At 33.8% G+C, this 22,100-nt stretch overlaps 3 protein-coding genes across 8 annotated transcripts in view; 2 read left to right on the top strand and 1 right to left on the bottom strand.

Annotated features, from left to right (window-relative positions):
• Positions 1-14,414, bottom strand: part of LOC118735577 (interferon-related developmental regulator 2) — a 28,737-nt gene extending 14,323 nt beyond the window's left edge. The window contains exons 1-2 of one of the 2 annotated variants that reach the window (XM_036465394.1): positions 14,098-14,414; positions 12,794-13,982 (exon numbers count right to left, since the gene is read on the bottom strand). In XM_036465394.1, the coding sequence (XP_036321287.1) occupies positions 12,794-12,824 (31 nt within the window). In that variant the 5' untranslated portion in view covers positions 12,825-13,982; positions 14,098-14,414. Of the gene's footprint in view, positions 1-12,793 lie in introns of both variants that reach the window. The other variant, XM_036465396.1, reaches the window with a different exon arrangement.
• A 2,827-nt stretch (positions 14,415-17,241) lies between these two features.
• Positions 17,242-20,836, top strand: LOC118735580 (acyl-CoA-binding domain-containing protein 5). 5 transcript variants are annotated; one of them, XM_036465400.1, is made up of 5 exons: positions 17,242-17,516; positions 17,574-17,633; positions 18,958-19,485; positions 19,555-20,118; positions 20,168-20,836. In XM_036465400.1, the coding sequence occupies exons 3-4, from the start codon at positions 19,018-19,020 to the stop codon at positions 20,077-20,079; spliced, it is 993 nt and encodes a 330-aa protein (XP_036321293.1). In that variant the 5' UTR covers positions 17,242-17,516; positions 17,574-17,633; positions 18,958-19,017; the 3' UTR covers positions 20,080-20,118; positions 20,168-20,836. The 5 variants fall into 5 exon arrangements, with proteins under 5 accessions (XP_036321293.1, XP_036321295.1, XP_036321292.1 ...); XM_036465399.1 differs by having other exon boundaries at positions 17,245-17,516; positions 17,571-17,633; positions 20,178-20,828; XM_036465398.1 differs by having other exon boundaries at positions 17,245-17,516; positions 20,178-20,828.
• Positions 20,837-21,350: 514 nt separating this feature from the next.
• On the top strand, positions 21,351-22,100 carry LOC118735581 (cyclin-dependent kinases regulatory subunit; the record flags this gene model as incomplete). The annotated part of the gene is given in 2 exon segments (XM_036465403.1): positions 21,351-21,745; positions 21,808-22,100. Coding segments are annotated over 2 exon segments (225 nt in total). The 5' UTR covers positions 21,351-21,689.

Here is a 22,100-nt window from a genome sequence, read left to right on the forward strand (position 1 = left end):
TAGGCCCTCAGATATTCATTCATCGAATCGAGAAGAGATTGCTTTCTCTCCGCCAAATGTGAAACGATGAGCAACGAATAAATTGCAGAGGCGAGAATATGATCGCATGTGAAACGCAAGACGTAGTACTAGAAACCACAAATATTAATGAATTTTCCCACGATACTCGGGTCTATGGAACTGGAACGACCCAGAACTACATATATCTGGTCACTCCAGCTTCAGACAGCCTATAAATAACATTTATCGAATGACTTTTACCAGCTTTTTGAGTTCTCGCCCCGTCAATATCGTAATAGGTATCTAACCATCGGCTGTTGCATAAGAAAAAGCTCAAGTTACCTCATGAAGTGGACGTTCAAATCGCTATAAAAAGAACAATTTAAAAATCCATGAAGTCGGAGTGCATTATTCCGATATATAAAAACACAACTCCACAATCCACTTAAATAAAAAACCATAAATGTACCAAAACTTTAGGTTTAAGGACGTTAAAATCGGAAAAAAATTTAAACAAGTAATTTTTAAGCAAAAAAACAAAACCGACTTCGAAGTCACATATAAAAATTTAAGATTATCGTTAATTTCTTATTGATCTAATGATCGGGTCTAAACTAAATTAGCATAGGACCACCTTTGAGCATCAACCTTTCTTTAAAAAAAAAAACAAGAATTATAGAAATCGGTTAACGAGGTACAAAGTTATGCGGTAATATACATTAAAATAAAATAATAGTTTAAAAAACTAAAACCTCCCTATTATAATTGCCATTCGTACTGTCATAAGGTATGTAACTTGAAAATAGAAATCGCTGCATCTTTTAGGCGCATCAATATTACATAGTTACATCCCGAGCTAATAAAAGGAAGTTAAAAAATCCGTCGTATCGATAACCTCCTCCTTATTTTGAAGAAGTCGGTTAAAAACATCAGTAAAATCAGTCGCCAATCGTCGGTAGATTTACGTGGCCATAAGCGACTTAACACGACGCTGTTTCAAATCCACCAAGATATCCCCGACGATAGCCCTTGCTCCTCTACAAGGAGAAGTGAATAAAAGATAGAAGTATAAAAATTACTGTATTGTCATTTGAAATGTTTGCCTTTCTACTGAATAGAAGGGATTTTTCGCTACCAGTAAATTCCCAGGTACTTATGCTATCTAATCTAACACAAATTAGAAGAGATGTGAGCGTTTTAGTATTATTTAAATACAAAATGTTATCTAAATAAATATGTAAATACGATATATGTATTTATTTATGTACGTATGTATCTTTTTCGCCTATTTTATTCACGTGAATGTCTACATAATGTATGTATATGGGCAAATCTAAAATATAGGTACACTTAAATTGAACCTATACCAAATTTTAACCTGTTTAATTGGAGGAGTTATAACGCAAAACAACGTTTCCGATCAATCAGTTGTATGGGAGCTAGATGTTTTAGTGAACCTATTTGGATGATTTTATGGAATAGTTAAGGTAATATTAAAAAACGATTATATGCAAAATTTTAGTAAAATATCTTCAAAACTCAGGAACTTGTTTTATAAAATAGTTAAAATTTAAGCAAAGTTTCAAGTACCGCTATCTCGAAAAGTGGAGCCAATAGGGTAAAACTGAGGACGCCATTGAATTTAGAAGGCTCCAATTAAGTAAGAGCAACTATAAGAACATATGTCGAAAAAAAGTTTTTTTGATACCACTCACGAAATATTCTGACTAAAAGAAGGAGCATCATTAAAAGTAGTAAATCAGGATTTTTACACACTTCTAGAGAACAATTTTTTGAAGCATTTTACAGGTATATGTAATTTTATAAGGACTAGCAGTTATAGCAAGATTTAGATTGTTTCGACGTATTTTCCAAATGTGCCTTCAATTAAGGTGTTTTTGAAATAAAAATTACGCTCAAGATCGCAGAATATTTTATCTTTAAAAGCTAGTTTATTTTGAAAGCACACCTCTTGCTAAGGTATCAAATTAATCGTAATTGTTTGTAGAATACAATACATACTTAAAAAGTATTTAAATTTAAATGCTTCAAAACCTATACGCGATAAACCGAAAATTTTGAAAATTGTGAAATGTGGAGTTACAGACTGTGAGCTACTTGCCATTTCGTTATTTTTTAATGCACACTTTTCTCACCTACTACAAATGAAGTGTACACATAAGTGCTAAATATGCCCATTTAATTTCAAATCAGAATATGGCGTACTTCAAAAGTTATGACATAATTAATTGTGAACCTCTTAAAAATTGCATAAAAAATTCACTTGTTTTCATTATTTTTTTTTTATTTTAGACACCTATATTTCAAAAGTTATGCAGCAAATTGATCCAATTTTTTTTTGAGGCTTTAAGTATACGTCAATGAATTATATCCAAACGCAACCAGCTTGATTTAGTTTACAACAGTGAATATAAAGCTAAACAACACAAAGATTACCTGGTTTTTAGATTTGTCCATATGTGTAGTACTTTTCGAATATTTGCTTTGTTCGATACGCAAGTGTACAACAGCTGTTTTCGCATATAAAAATAAGTTGTTTAGCGTCTACATATGTATGTATGTCAGTATGTACAAGTATTTTATATAAAGTGCCAGCATTGCTGAACCTTGTATATAGCATGAAGATAGGTAAATAAGTATGTATGTACAGTATTGGCCATATCTATAGCACACCCATTTCAAAGTGATATTGTTTGCCACTTATGTTTAATTATTAGCTTTTAAGAATTTTCAATTAAACTACAGTTCATTCCCTAACAAAACCCAAGATTTAAACTTTGTAAAACACAAAAAAAATGCAACAAATTTTCACCAAAATTTCAAACTTTTTTCTCAGAAGTGTTACAATTTTTTTGAGTAAGGACGCAGTTTTATAGCCCATTCAATTTTAGTCTAACAATGTGCAAACTTCAAATGACTAGAAATTACCGTTAATTTTTTTTTTAATTTTTTTTTGTCGCTTCCATATAACGAATAAACACAATTTATTTTTTTATGTAAGAAACCTGTGACACGTCGAAAAAACTATAAAAAAATCAACGGTGATTTTTAGCCACTTTAAACTTGCACATTGTTAGACTAAAATCAAATTGGCTATAAAACTGTGTACTCAAAAAATTCTAACAATTCTAAGAAAAAAGTTTGAAACTTAAGTGAAAATTTTTTGCATTTTTTGTAGTTTTCTAAAAAGTTTTAAACTTGGGTTAATATGGGTTTTGTTAGAGAATGAACTGTATTTTAATTGAAAATTCCTAAAAATAAATAAATAAACATTAGTGGGAAACAAACAATATCACTTCAAAATGGGGGTGCTATTGTATTGACCAATACTGTATGTATATTTTGTTTTTTTAACGTCTGCGTGAGCGTGTTGGCGTGTTGAGCTATTTGTCTATCCATATGTTTTTGTATGCATATACTATAGACGCATAGATAAAACCGACTGTTGCTTCATTGGCTGGCATTGAAACTTTTAGTATATACACAGTAATTGAATATAAATACGCTGCGTACTTATGTATACAGTGCCGCCCACTTAAATAGCGCCCTCTTTCGATCATCAGTATTGCCAGTTTTCCTTTTGTTTATTAAATATTCATTAATTTTTATAAAAATGTTGCATATTCTATAGCAAAAACGATGTAAATACAAAAACTGTCAATAATGAGGATTTTGTTGTTGTAGCAGCATACAAGTTCCCCAAAGAGTTTTTGGGGAGTGTTGCTGGAGTGACGGTCCTTGGCCAGATATATGTAAATCTGGGTCGTTCCGGTTACGTAGACCCGACTGTCGCGGGCACGTCAATAATGAGGATCAAAGAGGGCGCTATTCAAGTGGCTGGCACTGTATGTATGCATATACAACGCAGATATACCAGTGAGTGATTATTACGACACGACAAAAAATTTTCAAAGATAAGAATGTGGCGAAGTTATTATTGGTTCGTACATACAAATGTGGATTATATGCGTGTACACACTTTTATATAAATATGTATGTATGTACATATATATGTATGGATGTGCATACAGCTTTTTATGAGCAAACAAATAGGAAAGCGTAAAAATCATAATTTCCTCCAAAATTTCCGTCACTTTAAATGCTGTTTAGGAATTGAATTCCGTATTTGTTGTTCGTCAATCAAAATAAGATAAAAGTGTAGGAGTATACCCGGACTAAGCATTAAGTTAAAGCTTAAACAGACGGCAACGTTGATCCTGACTAACTCGGACTTAATCCGGATCAACTGCAGTTAATTCCCGAGTTGATCCGGATCAACGCTGCCATCTGTTTACGCTTTTAAGTTATTGTAAATTAGGTGTAAGGCGATTTGTTACTATACCATAAGTGACACGAGTTATGGGTCTAGCCCTTAAGGCATGACCGCCAAGGACCCCATCTTGTAAATAGTTAGCGGAATTAAGAAACATTCGAGATTTGATAGCGAGAACGCCGGACGCGTTTTAATAAGCCCTTAGATTTCTGAATATTTTAATAGTAAAACTGTGAAATCATTTGAAATTAAAAATCATCAATTTTATATTATTATATTTTCATTGAATTCTCCCTTATTGATAAATGCGGCTTGAAAGATTGAAAAAATTTAATGACGAACGATTCACTTTTAACACTGAATAAGCACTCAGATGAATGCAGCTTTTGCTATGTGTGCACACATCCACTCAGTACCAATCAATTGATATAAATATTTTGAACACACAAAACCCACTGAAAAATACGCCAGGTTGCATTTTATTAAAAAGACTGCAAAATTTCAACACGAAAAATAGTTAATAGAGCGTTATCATCAGTTTTTTTTCACTTAAATTTGTACAAGGATTTATAAGAATAAAAAATATTAATTGGAGAAATATTTTTTAGTGAACGTGTCGTTAGAATGATTTTAACATCTCTGTTTAGAAAATTGTCAGATTTCCAAATAAGTGTTACCAATATACCATTAATAATGCATGATGCATAAATTAGTACATACATATATGTATAAGTTAATATAAACTAACAAATTTAAGAGCTTCTGGTTCTAACTTTAGACATACATACATATACATTTCATTATATACTTCATACTTATAAATAAGAGTCTCCAGACAGGATCAGTACCGGAAGAATGGAAAATTTCATCAATAGTGCCCGTCAAGAAAGTTAGAAAAACGGTTAAAGCTGAGGAGCTTAGGCCCATCAATACTCTCCCTAGCTTGGAAAAAATGCTAGAAACCGTTGTGAAAAACCAGCTACAGTACTATGTGGAATCCAATAAAATACTCATAAAAGAACAATCTGGATTCAGAGCTAAACATTCCTGTGAGACTGCGCTGAATCTGGTGCTTTCTCAATGGAAAGAAGATCTGAACAGACACCTTAATGTAGTGGCAGTGTTTATTGATCTTAAAAGAGCATTTGAAACCGTTGATAGGGTCCGAATGTTGGATAAACTAAAATACATTGGTATAAAAAACACTGAGCTTGACTGGTTTAGAAGCTTTCTGTGTAATCGTAGGCAACAAACAATAGTTAATTCAAAGAGGTCTAGTAAGATAGCCGTAGACATCGGATTACCACAGGGCTCAGTTTTGGCACCCCTACTCTTTAATATATATATAAACGATATTAAAAGTTCTCTCAAACATTGTAAAATAAAACTCTTTGCGGATGATGCCTTATTAACGATCAGTGATAGGGAACTACCAAATGCGATTGTCAAAATGCAAGAAGATCTTAATTCTTTGTATCAATGGCTGTGTTCAAATAAACTCAAACTGAATGTGAAAAAGACTAACTTTATGGTATTTTCCAGAGCGGCAAATGCTGACTCCATAAGCCGTGAATTAAAAATCAAAGATGAAAATATCGAAGAGGTGAAAATTGTCAAGTACCTAGGAATATACATAGACAACAAACTAAAGTTTGATGAGCACGTTGAGTATACAGTCAACAAGATTGCTAAAAAAATTGGCCTTATAAAGAGATCGTGTAAGTACTTGGGAAGAAGATATAAAACGTTGGTGTACAGGTCAATAGTAGAACCGCACTTTATATACTGCCCCACGATTTTCTTCCTAGCGGGGGACTCCCATGTAGATAAGCTGCAAAAAATGCAAAACCGAGCGATGAGATTCATCCTCAACAAACCGTATGACACACCAACAAGATGTATGCTTGAAACATTGAATTGGTTAAGCGTGAAGCAACAAGTTTTTTACCACGCTATGAAATTTGTGTACAATATTAAGAAGGGCAACCTGCCGGATTATCTTAGCGATAATCTCCGATATATAAATGAGACGCATACATATTTGTTGAGAGAGAATAACAGCTTCAGACTCCCGAAGTATAGAACAGAAGTGGACAAAAAAAATATTTTCTATAAAGGCTTAAAGTGCTTCAATGAATTACCAGAGGCTATAAAAAATTGTGATACTATCACTCTTTTCAAGCGGCTGCTATTTGACTATTGTAGAACGCAGCCTACAAGATAGTGATGTATCAACAATAGCGTGGATTGGAAACTAGGCCTTTCCAACCACCAAGATATCGAGACTAGGCGGATCGGAAACTCGGCCTTTCCGACTACCTAGACCCTTAGATAATAAACAATAAACGAGCGGATTGGAAACTAGGCCTTTCCAACCGTTAACCGTCACGAAAGCGCGACTGGGTGGATCGGATACTCGGCCTTTCTGACCACCCAGGAGATATCAATAAATGGAGTAACCCAAAAAGAATAGCGCGGATTGGAAACTCGGCCTTTCCAACCGTCTACATAACTTCCAGGAAATTGCATGCGTGTATAATGACATAAAATAATTGCAGTGATAAAGAAATAATGTTATTTAAAAATTTCTGTAGAGCATTTTGTATTTTGTATTTAATATTTAATATTTATATTTTAAATCTAAAATCTAATTATAAGAATGTTAAATCTTTGTTGCAATATAAGTCTAACAGACTGTAAAAAATAAATAAATAAAATAAATAAATTATTTAATTATAAAAATTTTTTATACAAATTTCTTCGTACTTTTTTTCGTCGCTATTGGGTCAAGCAGTTAATGAAGATTCGAAAATCGAATTTGTTGGTTTGTGGAGGTTTTTTCATTTACAATAAGCCACAAATTATCAACATTTCTAACAAAAAAATATTTAACAAAATTCGTTGGTCTCTATTTTCATTAACATCCTTTTCCGAAAGTGCAATATTTAAGAATTTATACACATTTCATTGAGCACGCTTTTTAACCCAAGTTTTGGTTTGTTTGTTAACATCAAAACTACATATCGACACCTAAGTGGAAGATCGACCTATCTCGGCAGCCAGTTCGAAAACTCCCTATCTCAAAAAACTGTTCTAGAACACACTATTTCAGAATTTTGTTGAAGAACGCCCTATCTCAGAATGCGGTTCAAAAACGCCCTATCTCAGCAAATTTTCAATATATTTTCATTTGAGATATGGCGTTCTTCAACCAAATTCTGAAGTAGGACTTTCATAAAAAGCTTTCTGAGTTAGGGCGTTTTTGAATTGGCTGCCGAGATAGGTCGATCTTCCAATCAGGTGTAGGTATATTAATAAAAAATGATTAAACATTGTCTGCTGTAACCTATTTTAGAAATAATTTATTTATTAGGATTTGCAATTTGAAAAAATTAGTTCCTCCCAATTTTGGGAATCAAACGGGACCCCACACAAGCAAAACTCGTTTTCTACAATCTTTATTAACCTGAAGGGCTAGACAACAAACAACCGCTATGCGAACAAAGTTATAATACCCATGTGCACAAATGCGCTCGGGTGTAATTATTTCTTAAAACATTATTCTAAATGTATGTTTTGAGCAAATTGATTTCAAAAGTTAGAAATATGTCCCATTTTTCAAAAATGTATAATAATAAACATGTGAGTTTTTTAGCAATTTGTTTTCTGTAATTAAGGAAATATTATTATATATACATATATTCTGCGAAAAAATGTCTACAATCAATTTTTAAACCCTTTTCCCAATTGGTGTACTCTTGTAACCGGTAAATTTTGTTACCATCTCATAAGCTGGTAACAAAATATTGCCCCGCCCCGTGAAATATGCATTGCCAGAATTTCCACAATTCTTCATGGCTGAATTGCTGAATATATAGCATTACCAACGTTCCTAGAATCGCGGTGACATGAACAGGTAACATTTTTGGTAATAAAATTTTCCGGTTACAAAATCTTCGGTTACGTGCAGAATAGACCTTTTATAGTTCAAAAGTCTATAATACGAAGGGACAGATGCCGGTAATGAAATTCTTAAGTTTTTTCAAGCAAGAGTTTTAAAAACTCAATTCTATTGACACTGTTTTATATATCTATATACAGTTCACTAGTTTCGAATCTAATTTATGTAAATGTATGTATCAAGATGTGTCCTTTGTGCTCGACGGTTGCGATGTTTGTTTGGACTGATTTCGCACCAGTCATTAGCCATGGGTTAATGTCAGAAAACGTCTATACATACGCGTTGAAATACATACATACGTATACATATATGGTTTTTTTTTCAATTCCAGATATGTTTAAACTTTAAAGTATAAAATATATGAACCCTGGGAAAAAAGTATTAGTACTGAATGGTAAAAACGTGTGCATTCATTTTAAATATACAATCATGTGTGTGTGCGAATGCTTCTGTTACATTCACATTCCATACTGAATGTCAATCTACCATTCAAAAACACAACACAGTTTATTTGTTTTCAAGCATTTTAAGCCACTCAGGAATGAGGCTTTTTTTATACAAACAAACAATCAAAATTTTGAAAAGAATGTCGAGTGAATGCAGATCCTATTGATTCAATCATTTTACAGCTCTGGCGTGGAGTTATTCCTTTACACGTAGCTAGCATATGTACATATATTCCAAATATATCGACCCCGCGTCACTAAAAAATCACCGGTAATTTTAAGATACATACTTGAAACTTGCACTTGACTAAAATTCAGCGGGCTACAAAACTGCATAAACAAAAATTTTGTAAGGATTCTGATTAAAAAGTTTGAAATTTTTATGAAATTTTTTTATATTTGAAATTTTTATAGATTGAATTAAAATTTTTAAATATAAATAAATATAAGTTGCAAAGAGTATCTTTTTGAATTTTGGTGCTAAGCAAGGCGAATTTATATTTGCGCTCCAGATGCTTCACGATTTGCAGGTTTTTACAGGAAGCCGTTCCAGGTGACCACCTTCCATAAGATTTATTAATGGAGAAAAAAGCTATTCCTGCAAATCCTGTAAAACCTGCAAATCGTGAAGCATCTGGAGCGCAAATTAAACCCCTTTCCGACACGTCAAGTCTTGATTTCAAGTCTGGTCGCTCGTAGGCGAAGAAGGTGGGACGAATGTACTTTTCCCCTCTCTGCACACCTCCTTCGCCTACGAATCGAGCAGACTTGAAAGCAAGACTTTAAGTGTCTGAAAGGGGTCTTCTGTATAAGGTGGTGTTACAAGATCAGCTGATTTTGTGAATGTGTTTCGTCTCACGTTTGGATTTCCACACGCATTCTTACAGATTTTGACAGTCTACGCCACAAAAGCAAAAACCAAATACATGTAAATTTTTGTTTTTGTACTCCTGCCACTTGGTGCTAAGTCTCTGAACATAGTTGTAAATATAAGTTTCAAACGTTGTACAAAATTCACTTTTCGTTCAAATTTTGATTAAAAAGTTTAAATTTTTGACGTAGAATACGTCTTACCTTAAGGTATGGGGGCTATGTTCAAATGTTGTAGTTGTAATTTTTAGAGCTTCACAAAAACGCTTATTGCACGAGAACTAATAAAGCGATTTCAAAGAAAAGTGTGGCGTTTCAAAGATAAAATTCCAAACCTGTCGACAGATTCATTTTTGTAAATAACCAATTCGGTTTCTGTCGTAAAAACAACGGTAAACATTGCCTTATTTTGGGGTCAATTTTGAGCCTTTAAAGTGCTCTAGCAACTTATTGTTGGCATATATTACTTTCATTTTCGGGATATAGGTTCTTTGGAGCAGTAGAAATATTATCGGCTACAAATTTTATATAAATTTAACAAAAATTGAGCATTTTAAGGCAAAAAATTGTTGAAAAAATTTGCAAATTTTTTTCATTACCAAAATGCTCGAAAACCGCTCGAATGATTTTGTTTTTGTGTTCTTTAATCAAAAATTCAAGAGTTTTCCTTTCGTTTGGTATATGGGAAGTATTGGTTGATATCTCCTATATATGTTTATTTTATTCAAATATATGGGCATAAATGATTTTCCATACAAAATCACCTCGTCATCATTTTGCAAACACGTGCATATGTTGGAAGTGCGAGAAGGAGACAAAAAGTATGTATGCGTATGTAATGCGGCTTTTGATAAACAGAGGCGCGCTATTTATAACCTAATCGCAGCGTGTGTACATATGTAAATACATACATACGTACATATGTTGATTGCAGTTAATGTGGATCTGTTTCTATTTTTAGTAATCTATGTATGTCTATACATACATATGTACATACATATTATATATGTACATACATATATGAACACATGTATGCATAATACGCGAAGACTTTTCGAAGTGAAACAACATTTAGAAAAAGTCCAATCCAAGAATAAAAGTAAAGGTGAGGACCATGATTCAACAACTACAGGTTGTAGCAATCGTACAAAAACAACATTTACCGTTGGTATGAACTCCTTGTGTCATCACCATCTTTTTTATCTATTCATATTCGTGTGTATATGTATACCCTGCATACCAGGATTTCATAGAATTCTGAAAGGTTTCACAATTTTTTTAAGAATTTTCTTTAAGAAATCGTACAGAAATTTCTTTACTAGTTCTTGTCAACCGCCTCATATGTTTTTCTTTACAGATTTCTAAAAGAATCGTAACAAATTTCCGACACTCTTAAAGATTTCGGGAGCATTTGTTTGCAGGGTATATATATACGTATATGTGTATGTGTACGCGGATATGTAAATATAGCAAAACAGACGATAATTTGACACAAGCGTGCTCATAAGAAGAAGCATAGCATCTATCGCTATCACCTGTAATTGATGCGCCTTGGGTGAGGACGTACATAGATAAAGAAAAGGATAAAGGCCAAGGTAAAAATAAACACAAAACAAAGTTGAGTAAAGATAAAGGCAAACATGAAGACCAAGGTAAATTTAAACACTTTACTTATATGTATAAGTGCAAAGGTGAAGGGGAATATGTATATGAAGAATATGATAAAAATAAAAACAAAGATAAATATAAAGAAAAAGATGCGGATGAGGATACCGATAAAAGTATAGATGAAGATAGAGGAAGAAAGATTAAAATAAAGGTAGTTGTAGAGAAAAGGATATAGATAAAGGCACAGAGACTCAATCTCGGAACTATTTCGGGATTTTAGGGATTCTCGGGACTTATCGATATAATCGATATTTTGTTGGTTTTTTCTTAGTGTGTGATTTCGTTTTTGACTTGGATATGCTCTTAACCATACCACGTATTCTACGTTTAAATATAGCGGCTGTATCTCCGATACAGCCTGCAGACCAAGGCGAAGGCGCTGGACTGTTCCTTTTTTTATGAAAATTTTATGTATTTTTCCAAATTTTGTATGTATGTATGTACATTCGGGTGGTCCAAAAGTGCATGTGAAAAAGAAGTCGGAATTTTTATGCTCTCACCCCCTAGGATTGTCCTATTCCGGAAAAAGTATATCCCTATTTTTTTTATTTTGAAATCAAAAAATAATTAGAGGTCGCTCAAAAGGCTCAAAGTTTTCCATGTATTTTTATATGGCGAAAAAGCTTCTTTTCGTAGAAATGGTATAGAATTTCTTAAAAATCAATGGCCCGTAGTTATAATCAAAATAAAGTCGACTCTTAAGTTAAAAGCAGGTTTTTTTGACATATCCCATTGAAAGTTATGGAAAAAGCTGCTATTAACTTTAGAGTCGACTTTATTTTGACTATAACTACGGGCCAATATTTTTCGATTAAAAAACCTCTTTTACTTTGTAGGAAATTGCCAATAATAATACCTTATTGTTTATTTAACCATTTTTTCATCGCAACTATATTTTGTAAGTCCGCCAAAATCCCACAAAAAATTAAAAATCGTTTGTATTAAAAAATTGTTGAATAAACAATTGGGTATTATTATTGAAAGCAAGCAGTTACCCCACGCAAATCACTTAACATGTAGAAATCTGCTGGGTTATAAGGCTCTACTACTCTGCTACCTTTCATAAAGCGGGTCCATCCTCTTTCGTTTAGAAAGGGTTTGGGTGTATAATTTCAAAAATGCCAAATTTTAGGTTGTGTCACTTTTGAAGATCGTATGCGATATGTAGAAAATACCTAGTTCTCAAAAGTTGGCAAATTTTATTTTGCATTGAAAGCATTACTAAATGATTCATAAAGCGTTGGAATCGAAACTGACTGCGAAATTTAGCAAAGAAAAAAGTACCTGGAGATGTATTGTTTTTTTATGTATTTGTAATGACAAAAAATATTACTGCAAAATATGTATGCATATACCTCATATTGTACATACATATGTACGTATGCATACATACATATATATAAATGCATGCATGTGTAAATTGCGCCGCAAGTGCAACTTTGTTAACGTGTTTTTGTGAAATTCATTTACTTCTAATGTACCTAACAAAGCGCACACAAAATTACAATCATTAATTATAAATTATACTAAAATATAAACATGTTTTTAGCTTACCTTTGCCTCCTTTTTTGTTGCGTCGCGGCATCCTCTTGTCTTTATTAGACGTCTTACGTTTAGATTTAGGCGATGTGGCGAAAATTTTGAATGAGCACAAAGATGCAGTTGTAGAAATGATAGAAATCGCGCTGCCGGTTTTTATACCCGTCGTATTTGCGCAGATGTGCAGCTGCTTGTCCTTAAACGTTGATACGAATGCGGATGTGAATTGAAATGCCGGCTTTGATGACAAGGATACAGTTGACAATTTATCGACTGGTTTACCTGTGTGTGCTGCCTGTAGTTGCAGGTTATGATACTTTTGAATACCCTTTTTAGTGGTATTGGCGTGCACGTTTATTGACACTTCTTCGCTTGTTTCCACGACGGAGGACAAGCACAAAGCCTGTACAATGATGAACTACTACTGGCTACAAAAGATTAGCGTTGACTCTTATGCGTATGTTGACAGCCTGACAGGAGGTTGTTTGCGCTCTGCTTTTTAGATGCTTCCCTCAATTTTGCTTAAGTAATTTTGGAAATATGCGGATAAATGCTACTTTTCAGAAGTTACACTCTTTATTTAGGTTATTTTTCACCAACGCTCAGTTTTTTTTGACTTTTATTGATTTTTATAAATTACTAAGGTTTTTTGTTTTGCTTTGCTTGTTTATTTAAATTTTATTATTTGGATGTCCAAAAGAGTTTTTTAGATTTTTAATTTATTTTTCAAGGATGATAGGTTTTGGGGACTTTAATTCCAATTGGTTTTGGAGAGGGTACAATTTACTAAAGTCGTACTTAATCAAGACGCAGCTATGCAAAAGTTTTGATTCTTCCAATTTTTAAATATAGTAGAAACTTTATTATACTCGTTTATTTGTAGTTGTTGATTTTTTACTTTCGCAAATTTCACTGCACCACACAAACTCACGTTGTTCAATGTTCCCAAGTTGACCGCGTGTAAATTATTTATACGTTGGGATTCTTGCTCAGCTTCGGTAAAATTCAATGAGTAATACTTCTTATGTTGTTGTAGTTGGGCCTTTGTCGTTGCAACAAATTTCATGTTTAATCGCAAATTTCAAGTTGCTGATAAATTTTCTGTCTCTACTTTTGTCTACCAGATAACCGACCCGACTTTTTTCACTGCACTGTGAAATAGAAATGGCAGCACGAAACTCTTCGTATCGATCAACTGAACCACCTCCGCGTGGAAGAGGGGCGTTAACACAAAAAAAAAAATATTCAATAGCAGGTATAAATCAGTGTTGATTGTTTCAAAAACACTTTGCACTTTTTAATGTTTGAAATATATTTACCTGGCTATACAAGTTTAGCTATTTGCATAAGGATTTTGCCGCAAAGGTTTTTTCGTCACCGAAAAGTCTATGGGCAATTCGTGGTCGAACTTCACAAGGTCGTGCGTGGCTACCGCGCGTCTCCTCGGTTTTTCACCTCAGCAAACGTTGCGAAATGAGAAAATTTTAGATTTTCGCGGAGTTTGCACTATTGCTAACAATTTTGCAATTGTTAATTTTTATTAAATATATTTTTCTCACCAATTTTCACTGAATTGCGAAACGATTTTTCACACGTTGTCAACTCATTCAATTCATGAATACGAATGTGATGTAAAAGGAAATTAAGCAGAATTTCACAAATCGGATTGATGGCCACGAAAACGGGGGATTTCGGTATTATTAAGGAGTTATTTAAAGAGCTCAATGAATTACGCAGAGCATTCAAAATATGGACATTATTATTTTTTATCATTTACTGTATTATTTTTTAGTAGTTGGAGCATTTTTTTAAAGAATATTGCATTTATTTAGTGAAATAAACTAATAGCAGACTCAACAATCATGCTTGACAGCATGTTTGAGATGCTTGTAGTGTTAATTGTAAATAATGATGCCGTTTTGATAGAATTCTACCAAATTCGGTATACAATTTTTCGAAATTTAAATTTGGTGGATTGGTAGATTCTTATTTCATTTGATAGATTTTGCCAGACGATTTTTTGATGGCATTCATTTCAAGGAAACGACAAGTATTAGTCGAATAAGGCCATATATTTTACATAAATGACTACTTAAGCAAAAAGGATTAACTTTTCAAATATTAAGTAGGATTCAAGCACTAGCTATACTTACATTGAGAGAGCAGGGCATAGAGAACCAGCGCATGTAAAGCAGTGGTGTAATTATATTCGGTATAGAGCGCATAATCTCCCAGAATTAGCTGTTCAGTGTAATCAGTTAGGCTTTCTGCACATTGGTCGTCCAATCATCGTATCATATATTTTACATAAATGACTACTTAAGCAAAAAGGATTAACTTTTCAAATATTAAGTAGGATTCAAGCACTAGCTATACTTACATTGAGAGAGCAGGGCATAGAGAAGCAGCGCATGTGAAGCAGTGGTGTAATTATATTCGGTATAGAGCGCATAATCTCCCAGAATTAGCTGTTCAGTGTAATCAGTTAGGCTTTCTGCACATTGGTCGTCCAATCATCGTTGCAATCATGATGCAACGATTACATGACGACTACACTTTCGCACAGTCGGTCGTGATATTTCAATTCATTTGGCGTCTAAAAATTCCCTTGGAGCAGGTATTTTCTGTTTTTCTGGTTGATATTTTTTCGAAATATTTACAAAAACCTGCCATTTTCAAATTATGGACTGTGCTGCACCAATTCTAGACATTTTTCAGTAATATCTCTACTTTTCTTTTCCTGAAATGTGTTTTGTGCATGCACACAGAGACCTTTTACAATTTTGTCATATTTTATAGTTAAAACGCTCACATTTATTGAATTTTAATGCAATTATCCACTTTTTGATAATTTCCACAGATTTTTTGCAAGAAATACTAATTTGTATACAATTTTAATGCAAATATTAACTTGTTCACTAATTTTTCCCCATAAAATGTAAACAAACAATGCGTGCACAACGATTGGCAAACGCCAGTGCCGTACTTATCCGTTTCTGCATCTTCTTCCATTTGCCGATAACGAAAAGTGTGCCAATCTCCTTTGAAATGCATGTACTCGGCTTAAAATTTCAGGGCGATACGATAACGCAACTATGATTGGACGACAAGTGTGCAAATAGCCTTAGTCTGTTCCTGTACTCTAGGATTTAGTTAGGAAAACTATCTGACGATTGCATGTTCATAGCCTAAATGAAGTCGACATTAAAGTTAGTTGCTGATTTTTGTCATAATTTTCAGTGAAATGGCGGCAACTAACTTTCGACTTTGTTTCGAATATAAATATACGCGAATGTATGTACAAGAACAACTTCTCAGTAATTCCTGTAAATGTGATTGGTACTGGAACAGACTAAAGGTCTGATTATGCATACTTCGGGCAACTTCGCACAACAATTTATACCAGTGCAATAGAAATGTAACTTAAGAAAATGTGAAGCAAAATCTAAACTCAACAGATCGCTAAGTTTTTAAAAGTTCTGCTAATTTCCGGGTAATGGAATACATACAAAATACACACAAGGTACATACGCAATTACAGTTTGAAGTTTATGCGAAGTTGTGCGAAGTATGCATAATCAGACCATAATGAGAACAATGATAGTGGCATCTCTCTTTGAAAATGTCACATAGCGAAAAATCAAAATTCTCCCGATTTCGCTGGACTGCCCTGTTATGCGCCGCGTCGGATAATCGCTGGATGTATCCGTTGCGAAATAGAAGGAACTCTTTTATTTTTGGTAGATTGGTATTTTGGTAGATTTTGTGTGGGCCTTTCGGTAGAAAACAAATTTTTGGTACGGCAACACTAGTTTTAAAGCAACCCCATGAACCAAAAATACAAGATCACCTAATCAAAGAAGCAAGAAAAAAGTATATTTCTGAGTGTTTTTGACATCTGCCTAAGAATGAAAACAAACAAAGAAAACGAAAAAGGCGCGGTGATTGAGTGCGATTAAATCGGTATTTATTATAAAATATACAAAGTGAAACTTGATGACAATTAGCAAAAAAAGTTCATAAAATATGGTTTTCATGATTGAAAGTGTTTTACAATCGCATATCATTACCACGGGTCGATTTTTCAATGCCACCGTTCTGGCCACAAACGTGCACCCACTTTTCACGCAAATTTACGCCTTTTGGCAAACCAAACATACGCACAAACTTGTTCCGACCACACAGCACTTTATTTTATATCATAAATATGTAATAAACCAAAATTTATAATTAAAATCGCTGCAGAAAACACATTCAATCGCTAAAAAATCACTACGAAGAGGTAGAAGACGATGTAAACAAACCCGAAAAACGTCAAAAACGCTACGAAAACTTTTTTCTGAAAATCGATTACAAATACAACGATGGCTGATTAGGTGATCTGTAGTCGTTGGTTCATGAAGCAACCCTGTGGTTGGAAGAAAGAGTGAGAGAAGAAGTAAACAAAGACAATTTCGAAATGTCAAACAAAAACCATTATCAAAATGTGTGAATAGGTCCAGTTGGAAAATAAATTACTTGGGCGTTTAAATGAAAACTAGTAATAGCAGAAATCTAAAATTTATATTGAAACAAACTCTCAACTCAATAACACGTGAAAGCCAAGTATGCGATACAAAGTTTCTATTAGTTAAAGTTTAATAACATTTAAAAGTATCACGAAAGGAAAATTTACGAAAAAATAGTTTACGAAATTCTACGTTAAAATACGCAGCAAGAATACGAGCGAACCAAAAAAGTACGTAAAATATTTAACTATAGTCGCGTTGTGCATAAACAGTTTTATATTTAGCAGGTCTTTTTCAGAGTGCCAAAGGAGCTGTCCCAAGGTTCATCATTTAGGAGATCGGCAAAGGTAATACGCTATATGAACATTCATACATATGTATATAAAAATATACAAATATATATCTATGTACATATGTACGTACGGTACAAGACTATTTGCGTTCGAAAACGCTCTGTAGGATCAAAGGCCGTTTGCTAAGTTTTATAAGCGATAGTAGCGGAAAAGCAAAGGTCATTCAGACATTAAGATTATAAACTCAAGAAGGGATCGCAAAATCATGGGCGAATTGTTTAAATAATGTGACGCAGAGAGTTATATACCTATCTAAAATACATACATATGTATATGGAAAGAAGTGTAGCAAAAAACAAAGAGCCATATAGAAGCTTCAAACGCAAATATTTATATTGCTGCAGCAGATATTAGAAGGCAGTATATTTGTGATAGCGATTCGCTCCGCTTACTTTTGCACTCTCTTAATCCATTCGCTTTCCAGCTGGTTTTCAACTATTCACTTGCATAAAGTTTGTTTAAGGTTGTTTAGATAGTACGTGGTCTATTTATTGTATTGAAAAACTTGTTGGGCGACTACTTTTCGTTGCAGTATGTTTCACAACACCTCTACCTAACTTTAGTTGTTATTAGCGTATGTGTATATGCATTCGTAGCTTGCCGGGTAGGATTTTAATCGCTTAAAATGCGTCAGTAGGAGATGTATAATTTCCGCGTTATGACTATGCAGTCACTCAAAACCAGTACGAGTATGCTAGGCTTAGCTAACAATGTCACTAATTCTTTAAATAGCTCTTAATAGATAGCACTTTGAAGCGATTAAAATTTAATTCTTTATATTAGGAAAAACGACTTTGTTGCAAATGAGATTAAATAAAATTTTTTAATTTTTTAGCACATTTACTCGCTTTAACTGCCCCTCTAATATTCGCTTTTCAAGATTTTACATGCTTACATATCGCTTCTTCATTTTATTAATACTGATAAATGACTTAATTTTACACTCAGTGCGTTCTTTCACTAAATTTAGCGCAATCGCATATAAACTAAATAGGTTTCCTATTATAGCAGAAGTATTAAATTGAAGCAACATAGTTCTGCAGAAATTGTTCACAAAATTAATATTACGAACAAATTTGTATGCCAGCTGAACTACCTTGCAGTTTGATGTATTAATTCAACTTTATATACTATACATACATATTTTAAGTTTTAGGCCCTAAACGCCGTTATAATAAATAAACATTTTTGCAACGATTTCATTCTTATCAAATGTGTTCAATACGACTTGCTCTCATACACAATGATAAGTAGAAATCAACATCATTTATCAGTTTGATTGCGGCAAACAAAGGGAATTAATGATTGGAATTTTCAGCACATCAACAGCAACTTACTGCGACTTACAACACAATAAATCTACTGCCACTAAAATACGATGGCTTCGATTGAGGAGCGTTTTCAAGCCGCCGTCAATGTGATCAAAGGGTTACCGAAAAATGGCCCATATCAGCCTAGCACCGCCATGATGCTCAAATTTTACGGATACTACAAGCAAGCAACAGAAGGCCCTTGCCATCAAAAACGTCCAGGATTTTGGGATGTTGTTGGTAAAGCGAAGTGGGATGCCTGGAATGATAATCGTCACTTAACGAAACATCAAGCTATGGAACGTTATGTAGAAAATTTACGCGAAATTATTGAAACAATGTCGTTTACCGAAAATGTACAGAACTTTGTGGGTAGCATTAGTGGCTTGGATAATATAAACTTAGATGAATTGGATATGGTGGCACCTGGCATGCGTGAGCTTGCAGAGTCGCACCCAAATTCGCCATTCAATTCACGCACCAACAGTCCACAACATGGAGCAAGTGTGAATGGCAGCAGCGGTGAAGAGGATGATGTAAGTGAAATTATTCATTAATTGATTAAGCAATTAATTTAACCATCATCTATATCCTCAAATATTTAGCTCTCCAATACTGTTCAATTCAACGGACATGTTTCAAAGAAACCAAATCATATAGATCACAACAGTGGTTTGATGAATGGCACAACTGAACACGAAGAAATCATCGCAACACAATCGAAGCCAACAACTTCAATGATGCCTGAAGTATCCTTAACCCTTTCCACTTATGCCACGTCCAGTGGCACGGTGGATCAATCTGATGATGAATATGGTGATCCAGTAGACTTGAATGGCGACCTCACTGAAGCCATGGTTCATAATTCTGAACTTTTGAAACAAGTTCAGGCAACTGTATTGCGTATGAACGCCGATTTGGTGGCAGTGAATCAACGCATGAATAGCCTGGAGAAGGTTGTAAACGACGTCCGTTCTGCTGTGGTCCAGAACGCTAAGCCTAGAGGACGCAAATACCCCAAATGGTGGCCGTTTGAGGATATTTCGCCTATTTGGTTCACACTACTTGTGCTATGGCCCTTCGTAGTGGGAAAATTATCTCGTGCCCTAACAGCACCGCGTCGGAAGTGAAGGCGATGCAATGGTGGTGTTGTGGATAAAACTTAGCAGGTAAAATAAGGGCGCAAACGAAAACTGCCGACAATTTTTTTATTTGAAGTCTCTTTCAGTGTATTCCGGCTATTCAAATACGTTACACTCATATATTAAGTTGGCTATACTGGGTACTGATTAATGTTTCTGGACATGTAGAGGATGAATGCCATGGGCGATTGCTTCAGCTTTACTTTATATTTTGCGCAAAATAATCTGCGAAACAAATGTTTTTAATCGAATTTAAGAAGCTGCGTAAAAGAAATCCTTAAGATACATAAATGTAGGAGTTAAAATGGGATTAGGTAATGTGAAGCATAATAGTTAAAGTTTTGTATACGTATTTTTTGGTTTTTTATCCTTTTTATATATGTATAATTGTAAATATGTATGTATGTACCTTTATGATGCATTCCTCCCACGCAATATTTTGTGCAATTTTCGTCCGAAGTTATTGAGAAAAAACGGTTGTAAGGTTATTTTTTTTAGCAGAAAAAAAAACATTTCTGATCGCTGATGAATCAACAATCTTTTGAGTTCCACATTTTATGTCTCTATTCTTTGATATACAATTTATTCGTTATAACTTCAATTTACAACTTATATAAAAAATAAAACCAAAGGGCGCATTTTGTCAAAGTATTAACTCCAGAATAATAATTATGAAAATTATGTAATAGTATACGTTTGTATGATTGGACGTGCATACATATGTATATACAAAATATTTCTTTAATCAAAAATAAAAGATTTTATAAAAAAACAAAAACCTTTAAAATAATTAATTTATCGTGTTTCATTTTTATATTACAACATAATAAATTTATTTATGTACGTGTATTTATAAAAAAAATCGAAAAATTAAGGCTGGTAAGAACGTCTGTTTGGATACATATATTGCAAATGGGATTTTTTTTGCGTAAAACAAAATTTTTTTTGAGCGCTATATGTGCAAAAAAAATATTTCTTTGGTCAAAAATAAAAGATTTTATTGAAAACAAAAAAAAACCTTTAAAATAATTTATTTATCACAGTATTACGTATATTTAAAAAAATATAAAAAAATTAAGACTGGTAGGATTATCTGTTTGGATTTATTGCAACCCTGCCTGTGAACCACATCTGTGAACGGAACTAAATTTATCGCAAAATTTCGCCGCAAGACGTCACTGGTAAGCAAAATTACGCCGATGGTTATCTCGCTCTAACAAATTCGACATTTCCTTGCGAAAGTGAAAGAAAAAGTTTAAACGGAAAATAAAACGATCGACGCTAGTTTTGCGCCTTGCGGAATTCAATCAATTTTTGAACAAGAGGAAGAAAGGTTTGTGTGAGATTCATCGTGCGAAATTGGTGACAATTTAAAAAAAAAATTAAAATTAACCAGGAGTTTGAAAATTGCAACTATCATCAAATCTCGGTGGACCTAACCTTCAAATAAATCAAGATTTTTCAACCCAAATCTCCCAATATTGCTTAAAACATTTCCAAATAGGATCTACAGGTTGCCGAACAGCTGCACCAGGTGCAGAACACGCCAAAGAACATTGCCAAATTCCAACATCTAGAAAAGTCGGAAGCCCACAGCCATGAATAAGGACATTTACTATTCTGACAAATACTACGATGAGAAATTCGAATACAGGTAAGTTTAGGTGCACTTTTATTCGAGTATTGGTTTAAGCTAATTTCCTCCTGCATATTTAGACATGTTGTGCTGCCAAAGGAGCTTTCTAAATTGGTGCCAAAAACACATTTGATGACTGAGGCGGAGTGGAGATCGATTGGAGTCCAACAGTCGCGCGGCTGGATTCACTACATGATACATAAACCTGAACCGCACATTTTACTCTTCCGTCGTCCGATACAGCAGTAGGCATGCATCCGAATTATCAATTCAGCAGGACTAGAAACCACCACCACTTTTTGCTAGTTGTTAAGATCTTAGGTGCTCGCAACAAAGCTAAAGTTTTGCTAGAACAAACGTTGCTCATCAAAAA

The sequence above is a fragment of the Rhagoletis pomonella genome, unplaced genomic scaffold, assembly GCF_013731165.1.
Source record: "Rhagoletis pomonella isolate Grant_MI unplaced genomic scaffold, Rhpom_1.0 Rhpom_scaffold_00003, whole genome shotgun sequence".
NCBI classification, from domain to species: Eukaryota; Metazoa; Arthropoda; class Insecta; order Diptera; family Tephritidae; genus Rhagoletis; species Rhagoletis pomonella.